Genomic DNA, 27,465 nt, shown 5'->3' on the forward strand with positions numbered 1-27,465 from the left:
CGTGCCTGGCCACCTCACTCAATTCTTATGCTAAGAATATGACAGGTCAGTAAAGAATTTAAAACAGGGAAGTAATGTCAAATTTGTTTTCATTTAGTTATTTTTAAGACTCAGTATGGAAAACGGGTTGTAGTAGGCCAAGGGTAGAAGTTGAGAAATCGGTAGCAGTCTGTCAGAGTGATCATGAGAGAGACGACCCAGAGATCGCATGGGGCTGGTGGCGGTGGAGGCAGAGAGCAGCGAGAATACTCTGTTGCAGACAGTGCTTTGGAAGGCAGGGCCCGTGGGATTTGGTGTTGACTCAGATGTGTCAAGTAAGAGCAAGAACAGTGTCAAGGAGAGTCCCTAGTTCAGGCATGTCACTACTGGATGGGTGAAAGTACTATTTATGAAGATGGGGAAGTAAGCTTGGGAGGCAGGAATGAAGATCAGGAATGCCCTGTTGGACAGCTGATTTTGATATGTATCTTGTTTATTTATGTACGAATGGAAAAATTCCCTAAGAAAATCTCAAATTGTTCGTAGTTTAATTAGGTAAATGTGATTTTTAAAAAAAAAATAGTTTTAACAAAACATTTACTAGGTAGAAAGAGATTACTTGGGAGAGTTTTAAATTTGGGTTTCTGCAGCTCTATCTTCACTGTTGTTTGGGTCTCTGAGTAGTGAGCCCAATAAAGTCGTATCCCTTCTCCCTTCCCTGAGTTCCAAATGAAGAGTGGCAGATGGGAGTCAAAATATTACCTGTAGTTATTGATACAGTTCAGATTGGGGGGCACAGATTAGTGGGTAGGGGAAGAGCATACCCTGAGAAAGAGGGTCAGAGAGCAGCAAGCTCCCAAAGCCATGAATGGCGCTGAACTAAGCAGGCCAGGCTTTTTTTTCTCATTTATCAGATAAGCAACTCCCCAACCTGGGCTGGTCCCTGACCTGGGGTGGAGTGATGATGGGCTGGGAGTTACATCAGCTGACTTCCCTCTGCATGGATGCTATCTGGAGTAGGGAGGAAGTGTTTCTCCATTGTATGCTGCTGTTCTTGCTTCTGCAGACGAGTCACAGGGGCCCTTTGGGCTCAGATGTGGAGCCGTTGGTTGTGGGAAATGGCTCTACTTCAGGCCACAGGATGACTGCCTCTAGTTCTTGGATTTTAGGTATCTGGTATTAGTTTTCCTTTTTCCTGTGCATGCCTTATATTATACCCTCACTATCTAACTATTCTTGTCTTTAACCCATGGTGTATTGTTACTCCTGCCAAAGAAATTAAATCCAATTTGGCTCAGGATCTTGGCAGGTAGACACTCCTTTGCCATTGACAAGTTGGAAATGATGAATTATTTGCAGAACTAGATGCATGTAAGAGCCAGGGCTGACGTTGCTGCTGTGATTTCTCACAAATGGAAAACTGCAAAGCAGTGTGCCACTTAGCTCATGGACTGTGTCTCCTGGATGTAGCAGTTGAGACTTCATTTAGAGAGAGAAGCAGTGAGGTTATCTGTGACCCTCCATGGGGCTCCCCACCTCTCCCAGTCGAAGGTGAGTCCTTGGTTGTATCTCATTTCTTGTGCTTATGAAGGCTTTTTTTTTTTTAACCTGAAAGGCAAAACGTGCTAGTTTACCCAATAGATGGATAGTTCTTTTAACGTTTTTTTTAGCTCTTCACTGCAGTTGACAAAGATAAGTGATCCCTGGCCCCAGAGAGGTCAATTTCCTTAGTTTCAAGCTGAGGGTAGAACCTCAAATAGACTACAGAAGCATCAGTTATCAAAGACAATTCTTCCCTGTTCCTCATGGTTTTTTGTGGTGGCTAGTGAGCACATGTGGTTGGTGGGGTCTTGCTGAGGATCTTGTTTGTGTTGATACAAACAAGAGGCACAGCAGCCTTGGCTGTTCGTGCTAGTCTGCCCTGCTGGACTACTCTAAAGGAGATGCATCCACCAGGCTGCACAATAACAAAAGCCCAAAATTAAACCAATGGGGTGGCAAGGAGGCTTCTGAAATTGCAGAGTAAAGAACAAGACGTAGACATGGCACACCAAGCAGATGTTGGGGTGAAGGTTTTAGTACCTTGTTTCTCCATATACATATTTAGTTTTCCACGTTTTAGACAAACACAAGAGTGGGTTGACATGAGTTTACAGACATAATCTTAATACCACTTGAGCCTTCTTGTCCTGTAGATTAATTTGGAGACTGTTGACATCTATAGAAAGACTAACTTGGGATAGTTACCCTTCATGTCACCCTTCCCAGCTCACACAGGTCTTTCCAAGAAGTGTCATTTCATAAGCACTCTGCTTTCCTAGAGATAATACAACACTCAGGAAAACAGTGATCCTACGAAAGAGAAGGGAAGGTCTCAGACCTGAGGCCTACATTTGGATTTGAAGAGCTCACACAGATAGGTGCAAGAAACCCAAGTGTGAAAACATCCCTGCAGTGAATGTGTTGTGGAGGCTCAGACAGCACCTTTAAAATGGGCAGGGAATTGGGGATGGGAAAAGTGAGATCAGGTGGAAGAGAAGTCATTAAGACCCTCATCCTGCTGTCTAATGAGTAGGAAGTACTTGCATATAATTTCCAAATTCTCTGTAGAGATGAGAAACCATTTTTAAATGACAGAATGTTTGACAATCTTCTGGGTTTTGAAAATATTTTTTTATTAAATATTGAGTTACAAAAAATCTTTATAAAATTTGTGTATGGTATGAAAACCGAGATATAATGAACCGCCACCAGCAGACAGTTTAAGATTGCGCGGACTATTCCCTCTCTAATGCAGTCCCCTGTCTACTCGGAGGTAACTGCTATCCTGAATAGTCTGCAGTACTCCCCTTCCTTTTTGCTCTTCTTTGCCTCGTATATTTGTATCTTTATACAACATATTATTTAGTTTTGCATGTTTTTGAACGTTATATAAATGGAGTTATAGAGGAAGAATATCTTTTTGCACCTTGCTGTTGCCATTCAACTCTATCCTGAAAGTCAGCTCTATGTTCTTCAGTATTTCCCAGCCTTGTATGAATATAGCATATCCTCCTTGTCTTTCCTGCTGTTGATGGACATTTCATTCTTGCAGAAAATTCTGCTGTAAATATTCTTGTACATGGTGCATATGCACAAGAATTCTTTAGGGTATACCTAAGAATGCTATTTCTGAGTTATAGGTATGCATATCTTTTTCTCTTAATTTTTTTTTTTTTTGTAAATTTGTCTCCTTTTTTTTTTTTTTTTTTTTTTTTGAAACAGAGTCTCACTCTATTGCCCTGGCTAGAGTGCCACGGCGTCAGCCCTAGCTCACAGCAACCTCAAACTCCTGGGCTCAAGCGATCTTCCTGCCTCAGCCTCCTGAGTAGCTGGGACTACAGGCATGCGCCACCGTGCCTGGCTAATATTTTGTATATATATTTTTAGTTGTCCAGCTAATTTCTTTCTATTTTTTTAGTAGAGACGGGATCTCGCTCTTGCTCAGGCTGGTCTCAAACTCCTGAGCTCAAACGATCCGCCCTCCTGGGCCCCTCAGAGTGCTAGGATTACAGTTGTGAGCCACCAAGCCCGGCCTACATATCTTCTATTTTACCAAGTTAAGCCAGATTGTTGGTCTTTTCTAGCTGTATATGAGAGTACTAGTAATTTCACATCCTTACCAACACTTGTTAGAATCAGACTTAAAAGATTTGCCACCATTGTGAATTTGAAATATCTCAGAGTGGTTTTAATTTGTATTTTCCTGGTTACTAATGATAATTGGGCATGCTCTAATAAATTTATTGGCCATTTGTGTTTCCTCTTCCATGAAGGACCTGTGTGAATCTTTTACTCATTTTTCAATTGTATTTCCTTTTTTTATTATTTGTAAGAATTCTAGACACTCATTGTAAATAACATATATTGCAAATATCTTCCAGTTTGGGGCTTATCTTTTCACATTCGTTGTGGTAGGTTTAATGTTAATATGTTCTTAACAGTTAAATTTATCAGTTTTCTTTATGATTTGAATTTTTTTTATTGTATCTTCATGGTTATTTAGGCAGTCACCTATATTTATTGTATTCTAAAAGCTTTATAATTTTGCTTTTTCTATTTAAGTCCCCTGGATTTGGATATTGTGTGTAGTAAGAAGTTGGGGACTGGTTTTATTTTTTTCTGCATAATGAAGTGTCCCAGTATCATCTTTTGAGAAGTCCAGCCTTTTCTACACTGATTTGTATTGCCAGTTATGTCAAAATGAAACTTCCGTAAATATGTGAATCTGTTTCTGGGTGCCGTTTTGTTCCATTGATGCGCCCCTATCCCAGGACCCTACCGTCTAGCTGTAGAACAATTGTTGATATGTGGTGTGGCAGGCCCCCCACCTTGTTGTTTTTCAAGAGTATCTTGATTAGTGGAACTTTGCTGCTCCTTTTTCAAGTTTTTCGAATCTGCTTATCTTGTTCCACAAACTAACCAGTTGGGATTTTGAGTGAAATTGCATCGAATCTCTAGATCCATTTGAGTATTGCATTTTCTTTATCCCCCTCTTTCCTACTTGGTATAGTCCTTCCAAGTCTTCTTCTTCCTTTTTTTTTTTCTTATTGGAGATGGGATCTCACTGTATGTCCCAGGCTGGTCTCAAACTCCTAGACTCAAGTGATCCTCCCGCCTCAGCCTCCTGAGTACCTGGGACCACAGGTGCAGGCCACCATGCCCAGCTCAAGTCATATTTTTGTCCTCCCTCCTTTCTTCACACTATTTTCTACATCCCAAGTTTTACAGCCTTCCCTTGAAGGAATATAGAATAGATTTCAAAACCTTTGTCTCTTATGTTATTTCTTAGAGGCAAATTTTTCTTGAAAACCCAACCCAAAGAATTGGGGGCCACTGCTCAATTCACTGACTCTGGAAAGGAAGCTCTCTGGCTGTTTGGGACTCTGCTTTGGCTGAGTTTCAGAGCTCAGGCCCATGAGCGGGAAGCCCTATTTGTGTGGCTTTAATGTCTTTATGGGACAGTGTTGTGTGAGCTGATGGGACCTCATGAATGCTCTCATTATTAGTAATGCCCAAATGTGGAAAGTATCTCTTGGCTTGGGGTGAGAGAGGTTCCTGAGAAGTTCTCTTGGCTCTGTTTTCTCCTTATAATTTATATAGGATGCAATGGTATTTTTTTTTTTTTTTTGTCTTTCTGATTCTAAAGAACAATTTGTAAGGAGAGAATAGTTAACCACAGTCCCACAGGTTTTCTTAAATATGCTGGTATTTTGAAGAGTTGGGACGGAAGTATATATTACATTCATATAAATTTCTTTCTTTATCTGCTTGGAAGCTTGGTAACTGCTGCTCCTTTGTATTTCTTTTGACTGCTCTGAACCAAGATTTTTTTTTTTTTTTTTTTGTAGAAATCTTTCCTTCAGGATATAAAAGCTCACCAAGTAGCTGATTTTGTTTTGCCACCAGGAGCTGGAAGTACATCATTATCTGATACTCTGCAGGTCCTTTTGGCACCCAGGGAATTCCTGTATTTCCTTTATCAATTAACATACAGCAGGATTTAAAACACAGTAACCTGCCTCTGCTACCATTCAGGCTTAGCAACTGGATTCAGAATCTCCCCTGGGTCAGTTGTGACTTGTGCTTCAAACACAGAGACTCTGCTTTACCTGAGGCCTCTTGAGGCGACCTGATGCTCTAGATGGGCAAAGGGCAAACAGGCATCCTGAAACTCTTAAAGGAGGGACCGTGGGGATGTCAGTAAAGACGTGAATAGTCAACTTACTCATACTGTGATTGGTATTGGTATTATTAATTCAACCATTCATCTATATGTTAAATCCATTTTGATTTTAGACAGTGAACATGTTAAGTTCTAAAATACAGTTAGAGCAATTCAAGAGCTAAATATTCCCTCTGTGCTTCCTCTAAAGAGCAGCATAGGCCCAAGGCCATGCTTGACCTAGTGTTGCTGGGAATTCCGGGAAAGGATGGAGGACACAGGTTCCCAAAGGCCGGCAGGAATAGCTCTGTGGAGCTGCTGTCGGATCGCCCTGGAGGAGGATGTGGGCAAGAGGGGCTTGTCAGATGCTGCTTTTTATTTTATTTATTTACTTTTTTATTTCAAAATATTAAGGGGTTACAAATGTTTTTGTTACGTGGGTACCTTTTATGATGCTTAAGTCAGGGCTTTTAGTGTGCCCGTTACTCAAATAGTGTTCGTTGTACCCAATAGGTAGGTTTTTACCCCTCTACCTGTCCCCCCTTCTTGATTTCCGTTGACCTTTAAATCTTTTTGTGCCCTGAGTTTCATCTTTAGATTGTTGTTGAAGTGATTGTGGTCGTTGCTTCAGTTGAGAAATATGCCCATGACTGGCGTATCGATAACCACTTGTTACCCTCTGTTATCAAGGAGCACTGGTGACATTCCACTCTCCTTCCTGCCCACAGGGGTGAGACATAAAGTTTAGCTGGGACTTCTTAGAATTTAAGTCATGGGACTGGAAAACATGTAGCCTGGCTTCTTTATTTAGTTGCCTTCTGGAGCAGTTGAGTAAGAGTATACAGAACTGTGCTGTTCTCTGTAACTAGAGAGAGCAAAGAAAATGCCTTCAAAGCACCTGGTTGTGGCGCCATAGCCTTTCTGATCCAGATCAGATCATGTGTGACAAGAATTTTAAGTGATATTCATCAGGCCAATTTTCCTCTTATCTTCAGTTAGCATACAACCAACCTCTTATCTCTGCTGTTGCTTTAAGCAGCTAACACTCGCCTCTTTATTTGCTGCCATGTGTGAGTCACTGTTGAAATGATTGCTTGAGTTCCCAGGAGAGGATCCCTACTCATCTTATCAACACCACTTTAGGATGTAGGTGGTTTAGTACCTCATTGCATCCAAAGCAGTAGTAATTTTCTGGGCACATCAGCATAATCTCTTTACCCCTGTAGAGGGGAAACATTACAGAATTGACATCTTGTCCCGAAAGAACAAACTGGGGCAGTGAGAGGAGGATGCATGGAACTCAGAGACTGAATTCCACTTGCATCCCAGCTCACATCCCTGATCACACGGCAGGGAGTGGTGGAGAGACTGCCCCGACCCGCTGAGACAGTGGGCCCAAGGAGGCTTTGGGGCGATAACGGTGAGTTGTACATGTTTCTCATCTTTAGCTCAGCACCAGAAACCTCGATTCTTTCTGACTTAAGTTCCTGAAGAGTCTTTTAGAAGTTTTTTCTACTTAAAGTGTTCGTGGTCTAAGCCAGCAGTTTTTGTTCTGGGGTTTGTTACTCTTAATGTGTCCCACATTATCGTGAGAATATTTTTAAAGTTTGGCAATAGAATTCATTGTAGTTAGGCATAATTTTTAACATCAGTATATGCTCTTTGACACTTTTAAAAGTGGAGTGAAGGTGTCGTATAATTAAATAAAGGGATGTTGTAAGTCCCCCAGGCTGGACCTTTCTGCCAATTCTGCACTGAAGTGCAGGGACGGCTCATAAACCCCAGAGTAGCCTGGTACAGATTGACAGGTGTGTCCTCTTGGTTCTGCTCTTATCCTCCTGAAATGTTTAGCAATGTTGTGTGTCCTCTTTCTCTTGCTGATTATATAAGAATGGAAGCTCAAGCTGGGCAGAGACAAGGCTTTTTAGGTTCCATTTGTGAGGCTGTTGGACATATGTCATTCTGCTGGTTCCGGTTGGGATCTTCAGAGAGAATGCTGATCTCCTTGACCTGTGCTATCTTTCAGATTATGAGCTTGCCCAAAACACCACTATCATTCTCCCTCTCTGTCATTCTCTTATTCTTTGAGTTTATACAGTGCCTGTAGTTTGGGGGGAAACATGATGGAGGAGGGAAATTAGTTGCAGAAATGATTCTTTGAAAGAGTTTTTAAAAATTTAACTAAAATAGTCCATTAAGGTGAACCTGAGTTCTGAGCTTCTATTCCTTTTCCCAAATGGAAGGGGAATAAAAATACTAGTTGTCATTTATTGAGCATGCGTGCCGGCGCCCCCCTTAGATACTTCACTCTCACCACTGCCCTGTTAGGAGGAGCTCATGGTGAGCCAGCCCTAGCTTACGGATGCGAAAAGAGTCTCAGAGAAGTTCATTCACCTTCCCGTGAACACATAGCAAGTGGGGGACTGGAAAGAGCTCAGTACAGGAGTAGGGCCACAGGCAGTGTAAAGTCTTACATGTTGAGATACTGGATTCCAGAAGTGAATTCTGGTTCATTGTAGTGTCTTTGGATTTGTGCTGAATACAGGTTAATGGGTGCAAGTGAGAAGCAGCCATTTGCAGCCGAAACTACTGACCTGCGATGCTTGGGATGCATTAGGGGTTGTTTGGCCCCACCGGTTGAGATTTCTGGCATTACCAGTGCGTCACCATGTGCCTTGTGACTCCCAGCGGTGTGTATAGCCCATCCCAGAAATGCAGCTCGTTCACCTGCTCCTAAGTCAATGGAAGCATTTGAACTGTTCAGAACCTTGTTTCTTCTCTTTCTTTTTTTTTTTTGAGACGGACTCTTGCTCTGTCACCCTGGCTAGAGTGCCATGGTGTCACTGTAGCTCACTGTAGCCTCAAACTCTTGGGCTCAAGCGATTCTCCTGGCTCAGCCTCCTGAGTAGCTGGGACTACAGGTGTGTGCCACCATGCCCCACCTAACAGAACTTTGTTTCTTCTTAAATATAATTTTACTGTTTTTACCCAATTCAGCTCAATTCTGCTTTTTTAAGTCAGAATTTTAGAAGTATTTAGTGCTTTTGCTCTTTCTAGAAATAATGGATTTATTTGCTTTCCGTTGCTTAGGACTTGTTTGTGATGATGATGATAGAGTTATTTTCCAGTCAGGCAAAAGAGTAGGCATTGCAGCCAGCCACCACCGCTGTGGTCTTTCTGGTTTGTTCCAGTGTTGTATGTCGAATGATAGTAAGTGCGGACATTTAGGAATCTCTTACAATACGCTAGGCACTGCACTAAGTGTTTCATATATATTAGTTCTTCTTAATATCACAACACAATGAGGATGGTGCTGTACTATTCTTTTTCTCCTTTTTTTTTTTTTTTTTTTTCTTTTAAAGAGACAGGGTCTTGCTCTGTTGCCCAGGCAGTCATGCCATCATAGCTCACTGCAGCCCCGAACTCCTGGGCTCAAGTGGTACTCCTCCCCCAGCCTCTGGAATAGTTGGAACTGTAGGTATGCGCCACCACACCTGACTAATGTCTTTTTTTATTATTTTTTGTAGAGATGGGGTCTTGTTATGTTTCCTAGGCTGGCCTTAAACTCCTGGCCTCAAGTGATCTTCCTGCCTTGGCCTCCCCCCAAAATGCTGGGATTACAGGCATTTTCATTTGACCAAGCCAAGGCCTAAGCTGAAAATTGAAACTCCTTATGAACGTGGAGGCAGCCATAAGTGCCACTCAGCTCTGCAGAAATTGGATACTTGTAGGCACCGAGGTGGACCTGAGATCACTACAGCCAAGTTTGTGGAAGCCTTGTCACTACTGGTGCTTCAGGCTAGGAGGCTGTCTGTTTTTTCCTAAGAGCCTAGCAGGAGGGCTAGCTTGCAGGCATAATCGCAGAGCCTCTTGCTATCTGCCTGGGAAAAGCCTGTGTGTGCTCTAACACACTGAAGGAATTTGGTGCCCACTTTCTCTTGCTTTTCAGCTTTGGGCCTTTTTTTTTTTAAACTAACCCTTAGAGGAAGATTTGGACTATAACCTCCTTCTTGAGTGCACTTAAGACAAGTCCAGAAGAGTCTCACAGCATGAAATGAGGAACCATTCAGGCTCAGAAAAATGGAAGTTATTCTTTTTGTGCCAAAATGTCATTTGACCAGAATACAGCTTTGTTAATTTAACTTAAGACCCAGCTCCTGGAACAGTGTCAAGCCAAGGCTTGTGTGGTTCATCACAGATTGGTATTTTTTGTTTTTTTTTAGACAAGTCTCACTCTGTTGCCCAGGCTGGAGTGCAGTGGTGTGATGATAGCTCATTGCAACTTCAAACTCCTGGGCTCAAGCGATCCTCCTACCTCAGCCTCCCAAGTAGCTGGGACTACAGGTGTGCGCCACCATGCCTAGCTATTTTTTTCTATTTCAGTTGCCCAGCTAATTTTTTTTCTATTTTTAGTAGAGACGGGGTCTCACTATCGCTCAGGCTGGTCTCAAACTCCTGACTTCGAGTGATCCTCCCGCCTTGGCCTCCCAGAATGCTAGGATTACAGACGTGAGCCACCACGCCCAGCCACATATTGGTTTAAAGAAAAGAAAGCATCTGTTCCAGTAAATTCCGAGTGTACATTAGTACACAGAGATAGTAACACTACCTGTGAAACTCTTGTTCTCATTTTACACTTGAGCATCCGTTAGGATGGGGAAATCGTTTTCATTTTTGAGAGTGACCCTAACTCATTAAATGGATCAAGGGACTTATTTTTCACTTTAATGCGCAGATAGGTAAAGTCCTGTGGAAATATTTAATAATCTTGAAGAGTTTTGATTTTCATAGCTAATCGCCATCTACTTACGTTTATCTCAGTTTCAAAAGGCTTCACTGAAAGATTCCCAAGTTACTTATCACCGAAACTGAGTTATATCATTTTTTGAATATCAATGATTCTTTTCTATTCCCTGGTGAAGTATAATTCTTATATATCCGTGTGTCTGTAATACGTCCCAGTTCCAATCATTGAGCATTTGCTTGAGCACCTGTCTAGTATCAGGCTCTCTGCTGATTATCGCTCAGGGTACAAAGTTGTGTGTGGCCGCATCTCTGTTCGTGTGCAGTTTAGAGTCCAGTTTGGGAAGAGGAGGCAGGGAATCAAGTTGTAGACATAACTTGTTAGTCTGCCAGACTCAGCAATGGGTGAGCCACAGAAGGGTTGCAACCAAGTGAGAGAGAATTGGTAATCATGGAAAGAGAGTTATCAGAAACTCACTCCCTGCGGGTCAGGAAAGGTAGTATGTGGAGGTGATGTATATGACTAGCCCTAGAAGGTGGCTCAGATCACAACACATAGAGCCGGGGGAGTGGGCCGGCAGTAACCATGAGAAGGCGTTCCTGGAGCCTGCACCCCAGGACGGCTGGGGCCAGAAGGCAGGACATGTGTGAAAAGCTGTCAGTCCCTTTTTTCCAAGTGAAGGACTCAAGAAGCCGCATGTGGTAGGAGGTGGAGGCTCCAAAGTCCTGGCAGATGTCACAGCGTTGGGTGCTTTTAGAACTGGGGCCCTGAGGGACATTTCTGGAAATGCTCCTCTCTGCCTTGACTTTGGTTCTTCTCTCAGCTCTGTGGCCATGGGCTAAAGTCTAAAGTGGTCTCACATGAAAATTTCTACCTTTCTGTTCTTCATTGCAGAGGGTTTTGACGTCTGTTGAGAAGTGAAGCAGAACTGGAGAAAGCCAGTTTCTGAAGCTTTCTCAACCGGAAATTCTTCAGCTTTTAAAACTTCTGAATTAATGAAAACTTTTACTTTTTAGAGTTGTTTCTGGGATCTCAGGTTTGAGCAGCAAGAGTGCAGAGCTCATCTGGCGGCATCCCTCGCTGGAGACAGCTGATGCCTAAGAGTGACCTTTTACCACGTGGGGCATGAAGGAAACATTACTTCTCAGGAGAGGGCCAAGAACACCTTTGAGTCACACACCAACCTTTAACATAAGCATGAGGCGGGTGGGGGCGCTGGGGGTCAAAGTGTCTCCTGGTTGCACTTTGACAGTACTCCTCCTGCCATGCCCATGTCAGCAGGGGTGGGGGATATTAGAGTGGCGTGACCAAGGCCATCTGTCACAACAACAGCGGTGATTTTTCTCCAGAACAAGAGTTGCCAAAATTTTGATGCAAATATAAAGTGCGCTAATTTTAAGCGTGTGGTGTACTGTGTTAGGGGGAAGTGATCCCAGGCAGCCCTAGAAGCTTTCCTGCCACAGTTTGAGTGGCCAGGGAGGCGTCCAGCTGTCTCTGGGTGATCAGCCCCACAGTGGGCAACAGCGTCTTCCCAAGTTCCCTTAGGCGCAGGGGTGCCGCTAAAGGAGCAGCTTCCTAAGCAGCAGATTGAAGGGAGTCCCCAGACAGAGACAGTCCGTGTGCCCCTCCAGGGCTCCACAGCGCAGCGTCCTGCATGGGCTGGTAGTGCCAGCCACACACTTCCTGGGCCTCTTGTGGGGGAGCTAGCCAGCCTCTGACAAGGACCCTTGAGGAGGCCTAGGTATGGACCAGGAGGAGAGAACCTTCAGCCTGTATCACAGTCTGTGATTAGGGGGTCCACAGCATTTCCATGAATTATAACCCAAACCCCTGGTGGTTCCTAGCACATGCGTTTTCTAAACTGCAACGTGCATATTCAAGTAAGTAACCTGCACCAGTCTCTCAGAGACCTCAGGACGACAGAGCTGCCGTGGTTAGAGTGCCTCAGACGTGTGTTTGTCCTGAAGTGTGGGCTGCATGACCTTCCTGTCCCCTTTTCGCATCCTCATGGGGAATGCCATGCAGGGGCTAGCACAAGCCTGATGGAGCTTGGCTTTTTTCTGTAGAAACTGACCAGAAGAATTAAGTGGTCAAAAAGAGGCTTGAGGAAACTCTGGAGGGATTTTTCCTTTGTGTTCGCTGTCAGCTGTTTGTCCATCTTATGGTTCTCTTCTTTCCCCCATGTCCCTTTAGGTGATCCAGCTGTCTCAGACCCATGGTACCTGTGAGGTGTTTCAGGCTTGAGCTGGTTCCCCTGGGTCATAATGCAGCAGTTGTGTGGGGAAACACGTGGCATCTGCCATTTAGAGCTATTAGAATAAGCTGGTAGGTTTGGCCCCACTTGTAGGGAGGGAGGCCAGCTTTGAGTGGCTGGTTATTTTGCCATTTTCCCACCCTTTGGCACCTGTTCTTCTCCCCCAGTCAAACTCTACTCCTTCCCAGCTGGCAGTCAGCTTCATGAGCCCTTCTCACAGCCTGGAGGGCTTGGTGGTCTAGTGGACATGACCTCCCAGCAGATCGTTTCCTTTCCTTCAAGCTAAACGCTAAGCCCTGTCCTTAGGCTTGTGTATTAGCCTCCTATGGCTGCCATGACAGAATACCACAGACTGGGCAACTTCAACAACAGATTTATTTTCTTACGGTTCTGGAGGAATTTATTTTCTCAGTCTGAGATCAGGGTGTCAGCAGGGTTGGTTTCTCCTGAGGCCTCTCCTATAGATGCCATCTTCTCCCTATGTCCTCACATGGTCTTCCCTCTGTGTCTGTGCTCTAATCTCTTTTTAGGGACAACAGTCATATTGGGTTAGGGCCCACCCTAATGGCCTAATTTTAACTTAATTACCTCTTTAAGACCCTGTCTCCAAATAAAGTCACACTGTGAAGTACTGGGGGTTAGGACATCAACATAGGAATTTGGGACGAGGGACACAGTCCAGCCTGTACCATTGTATGAAGATACAGCTGCTGTCCTTCACCTTCCTTCCTGGAATTGCTATGCTAAAAGGCTCTACTAAACAAATGCTCTGGCCATGTGTTTGAGACAAGATCAGAGATAAGATAAACATGCCTTTGGTTTTGCAGACTTGTCTGAATTTTTCTAAGATCTTCGCTTTAGATTAAATCCAAAATTCAGGTGAAAGAGATGAGATGTTTCACATCTTAAAAAGGAGAGTGTGGTACTGTAGGTAGTTGTGTTTTTGTGCTTTGAAGAGTAATCTTTGCTTTTACTCCTTTTATTAAGCAAATATGATACAATGACAAAATTAAATACTTTTTCCTTCCTTTCTTTGTAATGAGGAAGTCCTTTTTTTAAAATTCAACTTGCAGAAATGGATTGTACATGATAATTTGCTGTGCATCCATAAAAACCATAAAATATAAGAAGCAATATTGTTAAAGTAGCTGTTCTCATTTCCTGGCAGTCATTACATGCTTCCAATACAAAAACATTTTTCTCCTAACTATCCTTTCTGAGCTCAAAAATGGATTTCCCTCCAGCCCCTGTCATTCAATTATCACCTCGGGAAATGCACAGATATAACTGATGATCCCTTTAAAACGGCCTGCAGCATGCCACGCTCTCTCATCCTTCATCTGTCATCCGCTCCCGTCATTAAATGTTACATTGCCAATGTATATTTTATAGGGTGACCCTGACGGATGTCACTTTGATGCCGTGCAGGGATAATAAGATTGCACATATAATGAAAGGCCAATAAATAGAAAAATGTTTACGAGATAGAGAATTGGTGGTTTTAACAGCTTTATGGCTTTCCTTTTTCCTTTCTTCTTTTCTTCCCCTTTGTGGTTTTGTTACAGGAACTAGAAAACATTAAGAAAGGTGATGTGATAGAACCAACGGCAGTGAAATCCCACTTGCCCTATTGCTGAACTTCAGTAAAGTGAATTCAGGAAATAATGAAGTGTTCAGCTTGTGGGAACGAAAACCGATGTCAACAAATGAATTCTTGGGGTTTGGGAGGCTCTACTGAGAAAATGAGATTTTTCTGGTATTGCCATTATTACACTTAAAATGTTAACAGTCTTTAGTTAAACAAACAGCTCAGGAAAACTAAAAATAAAGGCCTCCAAGTGGGCCCTTGTGTGTGGGTTCGTGTGAAGTGAAGGCCAGACTCACTGCCCGGGGCTTCCGTGCCAGAGGCTGGGGTGACCTCCACATGTGGTGGGAGCCCTTCAGTTCAGCCTTGGCTTTGTGATGGCCTTGATCTCTGTCTTCAAACAAGTGGTTTCCAAATCTTACTTATTTTTATTATTTTTAGTTAAGTAGAAGAGTCTTCTGTCTATTACTTGATCAATAGATAACATTTTTTAATGAAACTGCTTGCAGGGGGTACCACCCAGGGCTCAGAGGGTCAGGAGACCGACCCCAGGGGCCCTTGAACACAGTTCAAAGCTTTGTGTAGGCTATAGCACGTGCAAAAGTCTTTTTCAGGGCAGGGCCCATATCCATTTAGGGACTGTGCCTTATCTAGACTCAAGCATCACTGCTTCTGGATCAAGAGGCAGGTGAAGGCCATTTATTGACACATGTCTGGGCCATGTGTCACCTAGAGCCAGAAGCAGCCTGTAACATAAGCTGGCGGACGGCTTGAGGTTTGGTGAGTAGGTGGTGGGGGAATGCTCATGGTTGAAGGCTGTCGGTGTCAGTCGGACATAGTCTGTAGAGTTTGTTCTTGGTATAGGAAGCAGGAAATACTTCTGTAGGTATGTGCATGATTCTGATTCTGCACTTGTGTCTACCTAATGTGTTTCTGATTTTGGCATCCCTGAAGTTGCTTCGGGCAGGTGCAGCTCTAAAGTTCACGGGTGCTTGGGGTGGGGGCGTCACCCTGAGGTGGGAATGCTGGCAGCCAGTTGCTACCAGGATACATGGTGGTCTTTGTGCTCTTCATCCATGACTGTTGAAGGTCCAGGTAAAAGGTTTAAGATGTTACTGTGTTGAACTCCAGAGATGAAAGATAACCCAAGTTAGATCTTCAGTCTTAAAAAAAAATCCAGATGGCTATTTCCCTTAATTCTTTAAACCATGGTTGTCAAACTTCTTAGAGAAATAGCATAGCAGAGTGTTGTAATGGTTAAGAACATTAGACTCTAAAACCAGACCCCCAGGGCTGCCACCTGAAACTGCAAGCTTAGCCACGTGGCTTTATCTCTCTGTGCCTTGGTTGCCTCATTTGTAAAGCAGGGATAATGAAGGTATTTATCTATTTGGGTGTCTGTGAAGATTAAATATATTAAGATATGGAAAGCACATATTTATAGTGCTTAGCTGTCATTGTAGATTTCATAGCCAAGTATAAGGTGGTTTGCTTGTTTGTAAATACAGCCACTGAGCTGAGGAAGTGTGGATAGTGGCTTCCTAAACCCCTCAGCCCAGGACACCTACCTGCAGAGGAGCTGCTTCCAAACACTGGCCCACAAGAAGTAAAACAACAGTAAGAACAATGTAGTCATTTTTCTTAACAGTAAATATAGTCAAATTAAGGAACTTTTAAAAAGAGATTAAGTCTGTATTTTTTTACTTTTTTGGAGATACGCCGTTTCTTTTATGAAATGATGAGATCAGGAGGCAGTTATTTCTAATGATCTTACTTGGCAAAATAGTAAGTTGGTGATTTTATCCATTCCTCAAACATTTTATCCTTTTAGAGTTAAGTTCAGGTAAATTTTAATTCCCAGGAAATAATCATTCCATCACATGTTTACTGAATGCGTATTATAGTCAAGATTGTCCCCGACCTGTGGGGTGCTCCCAGACGAGACGGACACAGACTGGGGAAGTTAGATGGACTCATTTGTGGTTACAGCCAAAGGGAGTCTGTGTGTACAGGGCAGAGGCAAGAATGAAGATGTATAGGAGTGAAAACGACATCATGATCGCTTCCAGCGGCTGGGGGGAGAGAGAAAGGAAAGGCTTCAAGGAGAAGAAGGTGACATCTGTGACGAATTGAGTCCTGAGTGATGAGGAGGATGTGGCCCTGGACACTAAGGAAATGGGGAGGTGAGAGATCCATGGGACTGTACCCTGCAGGCAGGAGGAAAGCACTGAGGAACAGCAAACTGGCCAAAGGCCATGAGAGGTGGGGAATATGTAGAAAGGTTTCTGGGGACAGGGAGAAAGCTTGGAAGAAGCGGTAAAGCAGCTGGGCCTTTGTTCCTTAGGCCCTGAGAAGCCTTCTGTAGTTTGGAAAGGAAATGACAAGGTAAGAGATGGGCTTTGGGAAGACAAACCTTATCTCTGTGCAGGAGGGAACAGGCCAGCCCGGAAGGGGTGTAGCAGGATCTCAGGTATAGATGTCTTAGTGGAGGTCTGGGGCCAGAGGTAAGACCGACAGGTGACTGAGGTGAGCAAGTGAAACAACACAGAGCTTATTAAATATCATTGCAATATTGGTAAAAAACTTGGACTGTTCCAGTTCCTTTGCAGAAATGTAGTGGTAATTATTAAAAAAAAATTTAAACCTGCCTAACTAGGTGTTTTTGTTTTGTTGTGTTTTTTCAAAGTTTAAAAAGGGTACCTGGGATTTAGGAACATCTCCATGGACATCTTAGTCTGGCCTAACCTATTTATAAAGGTCAAACCCACAAGACCTTCACACACTTTCCTCCCCTCCCTTTGCCTTTCCCTAGAAGAGGAGATGGAGGCGGCAAGGAAGGGTCGCCATTCCTGGAAGCAGGCTGCGTCCTCCCTTGTGGGGCTTCCTGTTGGGTGGTGTGTTAGAGTAGGGCCCTTCCAGCCTCTTGAATGCAGGAGGAGGCTGTGATAGCAGAATGCCACTTCTCTGCTGTGTGCCTTCAAGCAGATCATCATTCTCCCTAATGCACTTGGAGACCACAGAGGTGGTATTTAACGATTAGCAGCAGAGCCTGCTGACAGTGTTGGGCTCCTTTAGGGATTAGGGGATTCGGTTGGTTAACAATAGAAGGAGCCCAGGAGAACACTGCCTTAATTACCAGAGTCATTACTGGAAGACAACCAGTTGCCTGCTGGAAAAAGATCTATAAAAGGTGGCTGCTCCTGAACGTGGCTGATGGTTCCGACTTCTCACCTCAGATGTTCTGAATAGTTGTCAGGCCCAGCCCTTGAATCGTCGGGGAGTGAAAGGAAAGAACGATTACAATGCGGCTATAATTCCCAGGCAGAGGTGGTCGTAGACGGGGAGGACCGCGCTCAGCAGCAGCAGCTCTTCCAGGGGACGGTGTTGCAGGCAGACTTCCCCCGCCTGGCTCTCATGGCCAGAGCACATTTCCTCATGGCCTTGGCCACTCTCTGGGCTGGGGTTGAGGAAGCAGTTTGAAACCATGTTTCTTTCTTTCTTCCTCCTTACCCCTTCTTAGTTTGAGGCCTTGTTTGTAATTAATTATTTGTTGCTTGCTGGAACTTCTCCCTGGAAAAATGCACCTTAAAAAAAAGTTTTAGATCACTCCATCCATTAAGTAAGTGGTGGGTTTCTTCATCCCCATTACCTGGACCACCAAAGAAGGAGCCAGATGATAACTGTAGGGCATTTTTTCAAATTACAGTTTCAGCAGGGGAACGGCACTTTGATTGTAACTCGTTGCACATTAGCACTGAGATTTAAGGCACCGTGTAGAGATTATTTAGCTGATCTTTCTCTCCACATTCATGTTAAAATACTTATTTAGCATAGGCTCAGATAATCATATGTCTTAAAGAATTAATTTCTTCTAACTACTTACTTTCCAAGCTCTGCCTGGGGTCAGTTGGGTGCAAAGGTGCGTGTTCAGCAACCCTGCCCCGGGTGGGCCCTGTGCTCTCATGTAGTTACCTTCTGCTCAGCTGACACTGACCTGTAAAACCGCTTCAGAAAGAGGCTGTTTATCATCCCGCTATCCAGGAGCAGATCTCAGGCTTGCCTCCCCACCCCGTCTCTTCCTCCTGCCCCCTCCTTCGTAGTGGGCCATGCCTGGCCCAGAAAGGGTGCCTCTGAAAACTCTGATGGTGAAGAAGAAATGAGCTGCAGCTGACCCTCAACAGCGGTGGTGAGGCTGGAGCCTGGGCACTTGCTGCGATGCAGGGACCTGGATTAGATGCCTGCCTGCATTTCTCTTCCACCCCTCACCTGTCCAGGAGGCGGGACACTGGTGTTCAGGGACTTGCTTAACATGGCTGTAAGGCCAGCAGGCCTCCTTTGCTGGTGGTAGAAACATGTTGTAACACTGGAAGATAAAGGAACACTGCTCTGTGTACCAAATTGAAAGGGGGTGAGTGTATATAGGGTTATTTCCAAAAGACTGAAGCCTTCCTGGGCTCATTTAAAAAAAAAAAAAAGGACAGTCGCAATGGCTCACGCCTGTAATCCTAGCACTTGAGGAGGCTGAGGCGGGAGTTTCGCTTGATCCCAAGAGTTGGAGGACTGGCCTGAGCAACATAGCAAGACCCCGTCTCTATAAAGGGGAAAAAAACATTAGCCGGGCATGATGGTGCCCACCAGTAGTCCCAGCTATTCGGGAGGCTGAGGCAGGAGGATCACCGGAGCCCAGGAGTTTGAGGTTGCAGTGAGCTAGGCTGACGTCATTGCACCCTAGTCCGGGCAACAAAGTAAGACCTCGTTTCAAAAAACAAAAGGCCAGCTGGGGTCCTTAGAACTTACCTTCCACCACACCTTCACCCCTTCCTCAGGGGATACCCAGACTTCTTTGGGTGATGTAGTAATAATAATAGTTACAAAAAAAATTTGGACTCAATGTTGGGTGTACCCTTACGCTTCTAACATGGGACAAAAATAACTGCCTTACCTCTTTCTGCCTCCACATTAGCCTCCCAGAGAGTGTCTGCAGAGTTAGTGCTAGGCCAGGGAATAAGAGAGCCTGAGGGACATGCTAAGAATGAGTCTTTGATACTCAGAATGCTTCCAGTGCCTTCCCTGTTCAGCAGTTTGTTCTATGCTTTCACTCCCCCAAGGTCCCTTAAGAGGGAGAAAGAAAGGGGCAGCCTTGCTTAAATAACAAGAAAATAATCCCACAATTTTCTAATAACAGCCACAGATGAATCCTATGAACCCTCTCTCTCTGTTCTCTCTCTGCTAGAAGCTCAATTCATTGCCAGTGGCTTTTTGTTTATGACCTGTGGAGAAAATCCAGCCCTCCCCCGCAAAAAAGAAAAAGGAGTTATAGAGAGAGAATCTGTTAAATATACACCAATGAAGTTGAAGCACTTTTCTTAGCAAAAGCTGCAGCCTGTAATGTTGTTGATTGGAGATGGCCCCTTTCTTTCCCTTTTTTGCCCAGGCACTAACCAGTTTAGTCAACCGGTTTAGTCCCTCATGCTGTGTGCAATTATAGTACCAAGATATCAGATGTGTTGACTGTGAGACTTTGTTGTGAGATGAGGTGAGAGCATCGGGAACAAAATGATCATTATAGGCCATTCATGTCAACAACATTATACCTCTGTGTTTGCTTGCAAACAAAAGCAGGAGCTAATTTGCAAGGCTGCCTTTGTGGAGCTGCCTTTTGATCAATGATTGCCTGTGTTAATGTTTCAGTAAGCTATTGATTTCTGCAGCAGCTTTTGTTCCCTGAATTTATGTGCAGCGGGTCTCTGCAGCACACACTGTGCATGTTTGATTAAAGTTCAATTGACTTCATTCCTGGTGAGGCCTCGAGCTGCTTCACTCCTTATTTGTAGAACCAGAGCTTTCCCCGACATGTTCTTTTGTTTGTGCTCAAGACCTCGCCACCCATGCAGTCACCAATATGCTGTTTCTAATCCTCCTAGATTCGCTCCATTCCAGTGTTTAATCCCTTGGTAGACATTACAGTGGTTGAGAGGCAGCTAATAAAATCTGGCCTGGATTTGTTGTTTTTTTGATCAACTACTGACATATAATTGGTATATATTCCATATGTGGAATGTATACCACAAAAATGCACCCACTTTAAGTACACGGTTCAGCGACTTCTGACAACTGTATACATTCATGTAAATAACACCACAATCGATTTATAGACTATTTCCGTCACCCTGAAATGTTTATTCAGGTCCTTTTGCAGGCAGTTTCCTGTCTCCCACCCTCCAGGCTCTAGGCAGCCACTGATTTGCTTTCTTGAGATTATAGAGTTGCCTTTTCTAGGATGGAATCATAAAGTGTGCACCCTTTTGTGTCTGGCTGCTTTCATTCAACATGATGTTTTGAGATCCGTCTGCGTATCTGTAGTTTGTTCCTTTAATTGCCAAGTAGTATTCCAGAGGATGGGCACACCATAATCCGTTTATCCGTCCTCCTATTCGTGGGCCTCTGGGTTGTCTCCAGTTTGGGGCTATTAAGAATAAAGTTTCTGTAAACGCTTGTGTGTGAAAGCTGTGTGAGCATGTTTTTATTTCTTTTAGGTAAACAACTAAGAGTAGAACTGTTAGGTCATGTGGTAGATGTCATCTGCCAAACAGTTTTTATGAAGCCGTTTGATCATTTTACATTCCCATCAGCAGTGTGTGACAATTCGAGTCACTCCCACACCTTCCTGAATTTTAAGTTTACATTCTTTCATTTTCTCATCAACTGTGATTTCAGAGCTGTGGAGGAGGGTCCTTTCTGCCTGGTCATTTTGATCCTAGGCACTCCGATGATGGAATCTGGACTTCTGATTCTTATTCAGAAACTGTTACTTAAGTCTTGAATAAAAGTTGATGTTGATTTCAATGTTTAGATTTCCTTCTTTGGGGTCTTGATTTTCTTACATGCTAACTGAGGACATGGTGCAAGAGTCAAAGTTGAAAACGCCAGCCTGGCTGTTCTGAGCCTTTTTTCTGTCTGGTCTGGCACTGGGCCAGTTCCTTAGCCTCACTGAACCCTGGCTTCTCCTTTTTTAATCTGCAAGTTATGCTGTCTGTTAAAACCCTTTGAGACTCTTTCAAAGCATTCATATTTGAGAAATAGAAATAATCGATTGTAACTGTGTGAAGCAATATTGCATTACAGACAAATGCTATTTAGAAATGTCAGGGTGGCTGCTTTTTAACAGCCTCAAATAAGAGTCTGAGAGGCTGGTCACAGACCCAGGCAGTGCCTGCCTTCCTGCCAGAGTTTTCTCTCTCAATTTTGTTCCCTTTCTTCTCCTGTAGCTTCGCATTTCCTCTTACATCCCAGGCTTCTGTCATTTGATGGCCCCTAAAATCACGCCGGCTAAAGGAATAGGTGGAAGGAACCACTTTGAGTTTTTTCTCTTTCTTCTTTCAAGCTTCAGATTGAGCTGCCCCTCTGAGCTGATGAACCTGCTGCTCCGAAAGAGTGTTTGGAGAGTGACCATGCCCTCCTTGGCTTCTGTTCCATATTTTCTCATAGGAATACCAAGGCCTGGTCAGTTTTGTGTTAGCCGAGGTCTCTTAATCCCCTAGCAGGATTTATGAGTCTTTTCCCTCCACAGCAGCCGGGGATCAGTGCGGTATAGATCAGTGCATTCCCAAGTCAGGAAGATGGGAAGTGAAGCGGCAGGAGCTAGGAGGTTCCCAGATCATGACCTTGGGGCTCAGGATGCTCCAGTCACTGCTGAAACAGTTGTAGCCTGCGTTTGCAGCATTGTGTATGACAGAGACGTCAGAAATTCCAAGGGCAATGTCTGCATTTTCCCTTACTGTTCACTTGCCATGTCATGGAATTGAGGGAGGGCGACATGTGTGTACCTGTAGGGGCACAACTGTGCTCTTCCTTGGAAGCTGGCTCCCTCGCCTCGTTGGCCTGGCGTTGTGCTTCATCTGTTCAGTGTCGGCATTTTGTTGAGCATGAAGTGCTTGGGAAGGTTGAAACACATCCAGAGCTCTAAGAGATACGTGCCACAGGCGTGTAACAGGCCAGTCAGACGTTCTTCTTGCATCCCGGCACTCCTTTAAGGACCTGATGACAGCTGTGGACCCACTTCTCACACAATTGCACAGGCGTAAAATCCAGCTCTGGGTAGTAAGTGCTCTGCACATGCGCGTTTACCTGCCTTGCAGAAGCCATTTCTCCACCTAAAGTCTACTCACTTCTCTTGTTACTGTGTTCTGAAGCCACTGCCTCTGGGGCTGCCGTGGTTGAAACCTGGTTGGATTGGGTGCTCTGACAGTCACAGGAGTTTGTCGCATGACAGCTGCATGTCTTTTCTTTATCTATTTTAGTCCTTCTAGCACGAGTCTTTTCAGCTACATCTCAGGTTACTGGAGAAGATCTTTGCCTTCTCATTTTTTGGCTATTACATTCACGACACAGTGAGTGATGAGACAGAGTGGGGGGTACGGACACGCCCAGGGTGACGTCCCAGGATCTGGTAGTTTGTCAAGTTAATTGACTTTCTACAATGTTGATTTAATTAGAGAAGAGCAGTGTGATGTAGGCTCTCACTGCTGTGATTTTTTTTTTTTTTTAAATTCTAGGTAAGGAGACTGTCTTGGGATGTTTGTTGTAACAAATTGGTCTTTATTTAGCGAGAGTTAGCTGAACATGCCATTTGTGTGTGGATGACAGAGGAGCCTGCAGAGGCTGAGGCAGTGGGAGTGCCACAGATGCCCTTTCTTTAAAAAGTCTCATTTGCTGTATTTTTAAAACGATGTCTTTCTTCCCTTTGTGCTGGGCTATGAAAAGAATAGCTCCTTTTGCCATAAAGGCCGACCTGGTGACGTGTGACGTTTCATCTGTGCATCAGCACTTGTCTTCGTCTTTCTTTGTCAAGGCCGGGCCTTGCCTTCAGGACACTGCGCCAGCTTGTCCAGGCTGCGCTGGGACACAGGAGGTTGGAGAGCAGTTTTCCTGGGGGTGGGCCTCTGTCCTCTGACCTAACACTTGGCCCCAGTCCCCTAACACCTCGACTGGCTAGTTGTCTCTGAGGAGGCCAGGCATTTATTTCCTTCTCCCACCGGTGTGATTTCACGGGAATGTTGTGCAGAAAACACCCGCAGGTGCACGCACAGAGCGCTGGAATGTGTGCTCCCTGAGGGCAGGACTCTTCTGTCTTCTTTGTCTGTTGGTCTGTTGTTGATGCGGTGCCCCCTGTGCTTAGAACAGCGGTGGCATCGGGCACGTAGAGGACACCCAGCAAATGCTCGTTGGACGAGGGAGTGCTCTTGGTGTCTAGGAGGCAGGCCCCGCTCATGCTGCCCACAGCCGTGTTCCCTGAGCAGGCCTGGTTCCCCTCGAGACTCGAGTACAGCAGTTACACACCCGGCTCTCTGCTCCCTGCAGAGGAGGGGTGTGGGGGGAACGTGGAAAAGCCGAAGCGCTCTGCACACTTCTCACAGCCAGCCCTTGTTTCTTGCAGGGGGAACTGATCACCTTCTATTACTACTGGAAGAAAACCCCCGAAGCAGCCAGCTCCCGCGCCCATCGCAGGCACCGCAGGCAGGCTGTGTTCAGGAGGATTAAGACTCGAACTGCATCCACACCCGTCAACACACCTTCCAGACCCCCTTCCAGTGAATTCTGTAAGTGAGCATCTTAGCACCACAGTATGTAGGGCAATCGTGGAGCGGGTATGCCTGCGTGCACACATGTATGTGCACGTGTGTGTGAAGCCTGACCTAAATGTAGCACTGACGGGGGGTGGGATTTAGTAGAGAGAATTGTAAAAATTATTTGTACATTTAAATACATCTAGTAAACTCAACATCATTTTAAGTTTTTATGAAAATGTAAGTCTTGGCCTTGGCCTGATATGTTTGGGCCCTGGGCTAAAGAGGTTTTCTACTTAGTGGATGATGCATTGTTTAAATTCTCATTGTACTTTTGGTAGTAGTAAGATCAGATTAACACTCTCTTCTTTTCCCTCTTCTTGGTCTCACTATGACATGCAGTGTGATATTGAGGCCCACACCTTCTCGTCCTCTAAAAATCTGGGATATAACAATAGTGCCTTCCAGCTCTGTCCTGGCCCAGGACACTTGACCTGAGGGGTCACCTGTGTTGCTAATGCAGACAACCAGAAGTAAGCTAGTAGGACTGGCGGGGGCCACTCAGTGGAGACAGAATTCCTCGGGATGCCTGGGTGTATCAGGGAAGACAGCATGGATACACTTTTCCCAGTTCAAATTCACCAGTTGTGGGCCCCAGTGCCAGCTACCTCAGGATTCAGGTGTGACATCAGCCACCAAAAATCTGGCAGGGCAGGCCCTTGCACACCGCCCCTCACACACAGGCTCTTGTTCTGTGACTGACCCTGAAGTGATCCTTCATGAACGCTATCACACATCAGCCTGAGAGCCTCTCTGACAGGTGGCTCAGAACCCCAGGCAAGCCAGAGGTCACAGGGTGGTCACAGCCAGGTCTTGGCTGAGCATGATGGTGTCTCCCCCTCCCCGCTCTGTGCCTGCCATGCCCAGTGGACCTGAGTTCAGCCAGCGAGGATGACTTTGACAGCGAGGACAGTGAGCAGGAGCTAAAGGGGTACGCCTGCCGCCACTGCTTCACCACCAGTAAGTGGCCTCGTCGTGCCCCGGGGTGGGGGTGGAGGGCATGTTCACTGTGCCAGGTCGGGCTCGGGCATTTGCGGGTTCCGAGCAGTTCGTGCACTGACTGGTAAGCTGCCAAGGGATTGGTTTGACATTTGCATCGTCCTTTGAGGTTACTTGAGAAAGTTGGAAATCTTTGTTTTAGTTTGTTTTGCTTCACTCCCCCATTTAGCAGTCAATATGGAATACTGACCAGTAGGAAGGCCAGACTTGCTCGGGCAGGGACAGGGGGAGCACTGTGGTTCCTAGGAGCTTGCTGCCAGCTCTTCTTAGATGCCCCAAGATGAGGCAGACTGGTGGATGATCCTGAAACCCTCTCCCGCTACTGGGGGAGAGCAGGGCGGCACCGCCCCTGGGTTGTCTGAGTAACAGGTGTCTGTCCAAGCCCAGTGCTGCATGGTTCTGGTGGCGCCAGGGTTGGTTGGAGCCCATAGAAGATCTCCTCTGTCCAGATGTCCCCAGAGAGATGGACAGTTTCCAAGGTTGGCACTCTGCACCCCTCCTTCCCCTCCCGTAGCCTCGAAAGATTGGCACCACGGGGGCCGAGAGAATATTCTGCTCTGCACCGACTGCCGCATCCACTTCAAGAAATACGGCGAGCTCCCGCCCATCGAGAAGCCTGTGGATCCCCCACCGTTCATGTTCAAACCCGTCAAGGAGGAGGACGATGGGCTCAGTGGGAAACATAGCATGAGGACGCGGCGGAGTCGGGGCTCGGTGAGTCCCCTGTGTCCATGGGGCTCCTGACAGCTTCTCCAGGTTGCTGGAATGCTTGGGGGCTTGTGTCCTCCAGGGGGAAGTGAAAGTTTTGTTTAGGGAGAGAAACAGACCCCTGGAGGTGAAACGTCTTGCCCAGCGGCAGTAGCTTGCCTGGGGCTGGGAGGAGCTCTCTGTTCTCTTCTTGGGGGTCTATGGGGCACACGCCCTAAGCTTAGTTTGACAGAGAGCTCTGGGTTTCTGGCCCAGTGCAGGCCCTCCAAGTTCCTTCGAGCTCTCCCCAGCCCGTGGACTGGTCACCTCCAGTGTGGCATATCTCTGCTGTTTTCAACTTACAGACTCTTTTTGTGTGGTTGTTAATGTTTGGTCCTGTTTTGGACACTTTCCGGTACATTTCTCTACTCACTGCATAGTACCTTCCATAAAAAGACTTTGTTTCTTAGGTTGAAAGGGTGGCAGGGACTTGGAGAGAGGGTTTTTCCAGATTTGGGGCCTAGAATACTAACAGGGTCTTTCATCTGGCAGTGGCCTCCCCTGCCGATTTCCCTTCTGGCAGGTGGGTGGGACTGTCCACCTTGCTCTGTCCCTGGTGTCCTGTCCAGGCTGCTGGCAGCCTGACCACTGCTCGCTCAGAAGGGAGCAGGTGAGCTGGCCTTAAGTGTCATGCCCCGATCTCTTCTGAGCACTCGTGGCTTTGCAGAAAGATGCTGAAGTGCTCAGTGGTTTGGGAGCTTAGCTGTGTTACTTGACACCTTCATCTCTTTGGGTCACTTCCTGTCCTGTGAGATTGAATTCCCACATGTTTGGTTTGGTTGGGAAAGTGGGCAGGTACATGGAATAAACAGAAAGGAGGTGCTTTAGAGATGGCTTCTGTGTGTCGGATTACGTGGCCCACACCAGTTTCCTGCGGCTCAGGAAGCCTCGTTTGTGTCTAGCATTCATCGTTCAGGATGTCCCTGGGGCTGAGTGCTTTGGGTGTGAGAATGGCTCTCTTCCCTGTGGGAGCCCACTCATCCCCCTCCCACAGCTCTGTGCTGCCCTCTGTGCAGCAGGGGACAGGCAGGGGTGCCTGTCGTTTGCCAGGGGCTGGTATTTGCTAAGAGAATGGTGGTGGGGACTGCTCTTAAGGCTCCTGCCTGTGGCAGGGCCCAGTGGGCCCATGTGGAGACTAGGGATCCAGTGTCACCAGCTTCTGGTTTGGGTGGGCAGATGTCGACACTACGCAGTGGTCGGAAGAAGCAGCCAGCCAGTCCAGATGGTCGCGCCTCACCCATCAATGAAGACATCCGCTCCAGTGGCCGGAACTCCCCCAGTGCTGCCAGCACCTCCAGCAATGACAGTAAAGCAGAGACGGTGAAGAAGTCAGCCAAGGTCAGGTGCTGGGGTGGGTAGTGGGGAGTCCTTAGTCTGTCCCTCCCATTAAAACTGGGTTGCTCGAGTTGGTGTTCAGGGATGGGCTGCAGGTGCGGAGGCCGGGGGCCTGGAGAAAGCACTGACCTTTGGGGCCACCTCTGCCTTGGGTTTCCCAAGGCCTTAAAGGGAGAGGGCACCTTCAAGGGAAGTGGTTGGAAGGGTTCCCTCCACTCAAAGCCAAGTACAGTTCTCCCTCAGTATCCACAGAGTATTGGCTCCAGGACCCCACCCAGATACCAAAATCCACAGATACTCAAGTCCCTGATATAAAGTGGTGAAGTATTTGCCTGTAACCTACACACATCCTCTTGTATCCTTTAAATGATTTCTAGATTACTTATAATACCTACTAAAATGTAAATGCTATGTGAATAGTTGTTACACTGTATTGCCTAGGGAATAATGACAAGAAAGAAAGATGTCCATACATGTGCCATACAGACGCAG

The 27,465-nt window shown here is 45.7% G+C and overlaps 1 protein-coding gene across 3 annotated transcripts in view; it reads left to right on the forward strand.

Annotated features, from left to right (window-relative positions):
* Positions 1–27,465, forward strand: part of RERE (arginine-glutamic acid dipeptide (RE) repeats) — a 461,041-nt gene that overhangs the window by 423,983 nt on the left and 9,593 nt on the right. For all 3 annotated transcript variants that reach the window (XM_012662585.1, XM_012662584.1, XM_012662583.1), the window contains 4 exons: positions 23,703–23,865; positions 24,760–24,852; positions 25,406–25,605; positions 26,815–26,976. In XM_012662585.1, coding sequence (XP_012518039.1) covers positions 23,703–23,865; positions 24,760–24,852; positions 25,406–25,605; positions 26,815–26,976 — 618 coding nt within the window. The remainder of the gene's footprint in view (positions 1–23,702; positions 23,866–24,759; positions 24,853–25,405; positions 25,606–26,814; positions 26,977–27,465) is intronic.

The sequence above is a fragment of the Propithecus coquereli genome, unplaced genomic scaffold (genome assembly GCF_000956105.1).
Source record: "Propithecus coquereli isolate 6110/MARCELLA unplaced genomic scaffold, Pcoq_1.0 Scaffold77, whole genome shotgun sequence".
In the NCBI taxonomy this organism is placed as follows: domain Eukaryota; kingdom Metazoa; phylum Chordata; class Mammalia; order Primates; family Indriidae; genus Propithecus; species Propithecus coquereli.